This window comes from Megascapheus bottae, chromosome 16 (assembly GCF_031878675.1).
Source record: "Megascapheus bottae isolate mThoBot1 chromosome 16, mThoBot2.hap1, whole genome shotgun sequence".
Taxonomy (NCBI): domain Eukaryota; kingdom Metazoa; phylum Chordata; class Mammalia; order Rodentia; family Geomyidae; genus Megascapheus; species Megascapheus bottae.
Genome location: NC_143524.1, coordinates 9,008,850 through 9,014,738, shown reverse-complemented (window position 1 = coordinate 9,014,738; position 5,889 = coordinate 9,008,850). Strand labels below are relative to the sequence as shown.

General features: G+C 39.8%; 1 protein-coding gene across 1 annotated transcript; it reads left to right on the top strand.

Moving 5' to 3' along the window:
- Window positions 1-505: 505 nt before the first annotated feature.
- On the top strand, window positions 506-1,447 carry LOC150052611 (olfactory receptor 9I1-like). The gene has a single exon (XM_090349170.1). The coding sequence runs from the start codon at window positions 506-508 to the stop codon at window positions 1,445-1,447; it is 942 nt and encodes a 313-aa protein (XP_090205296.1).
- The last annotated feature ends 4,442 nt before the right edge of the window (window positions 1,448-5,889 follow it).

The window sequence follows — 5,889 nt, the reverse complement described above, 5'->3', positions numbered from 1 at the left end:
GGGCTCTTCAGCTACCCCCCTGAGCCACAACACCCCTTCCAGTTTTCTTGAGGTTAATTGGAGATCAGAGTGTTACAGTCTTTACTGACTGGGCTGACTTTGAACCATGATCCTCAGATCTCAGCCTCCTGAGTAGCTAGGATTACAGGCGCAAGCCACTGTGTCTGGTCTCCTGCACTTCTAATGTGAGATCTGGACAGGTTTGGAAATACTTCAAGAAATGATTTCCTAACCTTGACATGGCTTGTTTACTATGAAACCTGTGAAATGAGCAAATCACTCCACTACATCACTCATATTCTTGTCAGAAAGGGTGCCTTCAGGGCTTTCTGAAAGATCAAACAAAATCAAGTTCATGGAAAATGTAAAATGCATTGCAAATCTGAATGTGCTCTCTGCAACCCAGCAACAATGAAACCAAGCCATAGTTATTTCATCTTCAATGAGATCTTCTTATAATGATTACAGTATTATGATATTTATTTCAGCAAGTGACCTTGTCTTCATGGCAGAAAATGCCACAAGGGTGACAGAATTTATCCTGATGGGGTTCCGGCTCCACACATCACTGCAGATGAGTTTCTTCTTTGTGTTTCTGGCCTTTTATCTGATCACCATCGGGGGAAATCTAGGCATGATTCTGCTAATTCAGAGTGACTCTCGGCTCCAGACACCCATGTACTTCTTCCTCAGCCACCTTTCCTTTTTGGATATTTGCTATTCTTCAGTGATTGTCCCTCAGCTTCTTGTGACCTTGGGGACCGATAAGACGGTCATCACCTATGGATGTTGTGCCACCCAGTTCTTCTTTTTCACACTCTGTGCTAGCACGGAATGTTTCCTTTTGGCTGTGATGGCCTATGACCGCTACATGGCTGTGTGTCACCCTCTCCTCTATGCCATGGCCATGACACCACGGGCTTGCCTGGGGCTGGTGATGGCAGCATACGGTGGTGCCATGGTGAATACTGTGGTCCGTACTGGCTGTACCTTCTCCATCTCCTTTTGTAAGTACAACCAAATAGACTTCTTCTTCTGTGACCTGCCACCTCTGTTGAAGCTTGTCTGTAGTGAGACCAGGCGCAAGGAGCAGGTCATTTTCCTCTTTGCTTTTCTGGTTATCACCACCAGCGTTCTGATCATTCTTATGTCATATCTATTCATCATTCGGGCCATCCTGAAGATCCGTACGGCAGGTGGCAAAGCCAAGACCTTCTCAACCTGTGCTTCTCACATGACTGCAGTGGCTCTCTTCTTTGGAACCCTCATATTTATGTACCTGAAAAGTAACATGGGCCAATCCCTCTGGGAAGACAAGATTGTGTCTGTGTTTTATACTGTGATCATTCCCATGTTAAACCCGGTGATCTACAGCCTGAGAAACAAGGAGGTGAAGGAAGCTTTGAAGAAAGTTTCTCAAAGAATGAGGGTATCCCAAGCAGGCTAAGACTGGCCTTCCCGACACCCACAAGTGCCTGCAAATCATTCTTCAGGGTTTTATCACACATGAACCAGGTGTATTACCAAGATAGACTGAAGGAGAGAAATGTAAGTCTGTGCTCCGGAACTTAAATAAACTGTTTGATGTTGAATCAGAAATACTTCCCCCTCAGTTTTCTCTTCAGAAAAATTTCTGCCTTGCTATGAGTAAAGAGCAAGAGATGGTGAGCCAGAATCAAGAGAGATGGGATGACAGAAGTTTTCTTTTTAATAAATAATAACACTATAAAATCTAAGATTTTTTTCTTGCCTGTTCTGGGTGGGTATTGTTGAAGTTTTTTTCAGTTACTTGAATCTCTTTCTACAAAGCTAATTTTTGAACCTAGAACAATGATAAATCAATAATTCACTTTTAATGTAGGAGGACAGTCATTTTTTAGTTGTAGATTGGAGCCTAGAATAATGACAAGTAATGACAATAATTTAGTGTGGTAGGGAAGTCAATTTTTTGGTTATAGACTGTGGAGTAGATCCCAACTCTGACTAAAGAAACATTTTTAGATATGTCATATCCAACTTAGGTACTTGCCATGGAAGAATACAAGTAATAACTGGAATAAGCAAAAAAAATGAGAGGAAAGGAAATGTGATATAGAAAATGTTCAACTAGGATATGTTATCCTATTTCCCAAGGTGGTGTAGAGGACTAAGGTATTGTAGAATTGCAGAAAGATGTAATGATTTGTGTTACTTATTGGAGAAGTTAGATCTTGATGCCATGCTGAAGTAAATCATACATTCAACTTTGTAATATTTCCTGATCAGTAAAGGTCAAGAGCTCTGTTTTATTTCTGAAGCTCTGCTTACAGACATCTGCCTCAATTAACTTGAGTTATTTCCTATCGTTCAGTGATGAAAATCACTATCTACTTTCATTTTCTCCAGGACATTTAGTTTTTTTTTGTAACAAGACAAAGAGCTATGAATCTATCATTCTTTAATTACCCCATATCTGATAGAAACATTACTTGAGAAATATCTCCATGGATACCTCACTCCAACCCATCAATTTAGTAAATATTCACAGACTACCTGCTCTGTATCAGAACTGGTATTAGGTTCAAAACAGAGTAGTAAAAAAGATAGATATGGATTTCCTGCATAGACAAGGCATAGACACATAACTAATAATTTAGACAGTAATAATAGACAGGGAGTGGGGTTTTTTTTACACAGTTTAGAAAGTGGAAGGAGAAGAAACATGGAGAAACAAACAGTCTAACAGGGTTCTGAGTCTGATCTAGCCAGACCATATTGTCCTGAAGATCTAATACATAAATAGAGACCTAAGAATAACTAATAGTCATGAATGAAAAATAGTCATGAATTTTCAGACAGGAAGAGCTATGAATGCTACAGCCTGTGAAATAGGATGCTTTGAAGGACTGAGAAAAGCCACAGTGACTGTAGACTGAGGGAAGGAGATGCACCTGGCTTAGTGTGAGATGCAGCAAGTGGATTTAGAAGGGACCAGGACAAGAGCCTTGTAGACTTACTTAGGAACTTGAGGAACTTATTTCAAAAGCAGGGTATGAAATGCTTAGCTCTGAATTTTAAAAAGATCCCTCTGGCAGTAGTGTGAAGGGGCTGGTGGCAGTGATGATGGAGGGACATGGACTCAGTTGTCTAAGAAACAATATAGGATGTATTCCAGAACTTGACATTTGACTTCCATGCAGCACTTAGACTTCACTCTCAATGATTTCAGACCATAAGCAAAGCTAGGAGGTGCATGATTATGATGTTGGTTTAGGACAGATGGTTGAAACAATGCTAAACTGGAGGCAATATATTTGGAGGTGCTACCTTTAATTGGTGAACATTTTCTCCTATAAAATCTGACCTTGCTCAGGAATTCAATTGTTCCCTCATCAAAATGTTAATATGAAGGCTGGATATGGTGGGACTCACCTGTAATCCTAGCACTCAGGAGGTGGAGCTAGAAGAATTGTGAATTTGAGGTCAGCCAAAGCTGTATAGTGAGTCTCTATCTCAAAAAGCAAACACAGGGTTCGACTCATTTCTTCTCACCTCCCATGACACATGAGGTAGTTTAGGTGGGCTGTGTTAGTGAGCTAAAGGAAATATGCCTTGCATGGCTTCTTGAGAGTTCAGGAAACTCTAAAGAAACTCTAGTGTTTTTGGTGAACATTTTCAAGAGAAATGTTGTTTTACCAATTGATTATATAATAAATGAGTGGAGATTTTAATAAAATACTTGGGACCTTATTTCAGGAGTGTGTGTGTGTGTGTGTGTGTGTGTGTGTGTGTGTGTGTGTGTGTGTGTGTTTGTGTGTGTTACTGTGGCCTGGTTTTTGCCAATAAGTTAGAGATTGAGTTTTTTAGACTTTTCGTCCCAGGTTGGTTTCAGCCTCCTGATTAGCTAAGATCATAGACATGAGCCACAGATATTCAGCATAGTCTTACTTTTTTTTCTTTCCCTTTTTTATATTGTATTTTATTGTCAGGGTAATGTATAGAGGGGTTACAGTTACAGTCGTCAGATAGTGGGTACCTTACGTCTTGAACACTGATACCCCTTCTCATGGTTTTGTCCCCCTTTCCCCCAACCCCTCCCAATCATCTTGTTTTTCCCCTTGCCTATTTCAAATAAATGAAGTAATCATTTAGAAACATAATCAAGTTAGTAATCTTGGAATCTCTTTTTCCTCAAATTGCCTTTTTTGGTTTTTTTTGGAAGGACTGGAATTTTGAACTCCAGGTCTTGATTTTGTTCTACTTGCTCACTCAGTTGGTGCTCTGCCACTAGAGCTACATTCTAGCCCTGCTTTATGCTGGTTAATTTAGAGACTCATGGACTTGGGCTGGCCTCAAACCATGATCACTTGGGTGTCAGCTTCTTGAGAAACGAAAATTACAGGTATGAACCACTAGTGTCCAGATCCCCTTTCAAATTTCAAATCCATTTTTTCCCATAGAAACTAGGCTTCAACATAATAAATTTTTAGTTGTAATACTCTGGCTTCTATCTACCTAAAATTGAAAAAATGAAGTGGCTTAGACTCTAACTCATTTAATACAGTACGCCAACAGGCCAAAGTACTCTGTCCCTGTCATCATGTAAAACAACACTCATAATTAAATTGTGGGATTCTATTTTCCCTACATTTTAATTTGTATGACTTATGTTTCATGTTTTAAACCTAATTAACTAGATTATCAGCATGGGGCAGGTGTAAAGGGGAAATGAAAGAGCATGACTTATGGAACACATGGTTCTGAACGCTTGTTAGAAGTGCATTTTTATCTATTTGCTTTTGTGTATGGATTTGAATTTAATCTGGAGGTGTCATCATGGTACAGATAAGAACAAAACCATCACATATGTTTAAAATGCTTTAGTCACAAAGCTCAGTCTAGGACACATAAAAATACCCCTCAGATCCAAGAGCTGATGACTCACTCCTATAATCCTAGTGGGATGTGAAGATTGCGGTTTGAAATCAGCTTGGACAGGAAAGTTTATGAGACTCTCATCTCCAATTAACCATCAGAAAACCGGAAGTGGTATTGTGGCTCAAAGCGGTAGAGTGCTAGCCTTGAAGCCTTGAGCAAAAGAAGCTCAGGGACAGAGTCCTGGTCCTGAGTTCAAACCCCATGACCAATCCTCTCTCTCTCTCACACATACACACACACACACAAAAAAAAAACCACCCCAAAACAAAGCATAAAGCTTCTCAGATGCCCCTTCTCTCTAGTTGTCATATCCAGGGCAGCATTGTCACAGTTCTATGCAAATGACCAGAAGCACAGAGCTGCTCAAGTCCAACACAACTGTTACTCATGAGTCTATTTTAAAGCAGTGGAGCCAGAGGGTAGAAAGAGGATGACACATTTGTTAAGAAGGTTGCACTGGTGAAGGAGTTCACAGAAGAAGGTAAGTCTAGCTTCTGAAATTCATCTTGCCTCAAATAATCCTTTTTTTCCTCTTGGCTCTTATTTAGATATAGCATGTCCTAAAGGATGAGTCACTGGAGATTGGGGACAGGGCACAGAAGTGAAAAAGTAGGCCGCCTGCTTCCCTGTGGTGAATCTAGAGAGTTGCTTGTGGAGATCAAGATTGACATTGCACAATTCATCCTTTTTATTCTATTGGAAAAGAAAAAAAAATCTCCGCTATTCCTACTTATCTCTCCTTCAAAAGTCATGATGCTTTCTGAAAATAGTTGAAAAGATCATTGTGTCAGTTCCTTTTTCTCACTGTACCGTTGTCCTTATTTAAAATGTAGCAGTGCAAACACAAAAATAAAAGATGGAAGAATCAATAAAAAAAGTACACTTTACTTGTACTTGATTACTGTGAACTTTTTCTTATTCTCCTCTGGCTAAGTTTGTTTCCTTAGGATTGAAAAAGTTCCCAAAGCCCAT

Bases quoted from the DNA above. Each gene is read 5' to 3' on its own strand.
- LOC150052611 (XM_090349170.1), top strand. From the start codon at position 506: ATGGCAGAAAATGCCACAAGGGTGACAGAATTTATCCTGATGGGGTTC.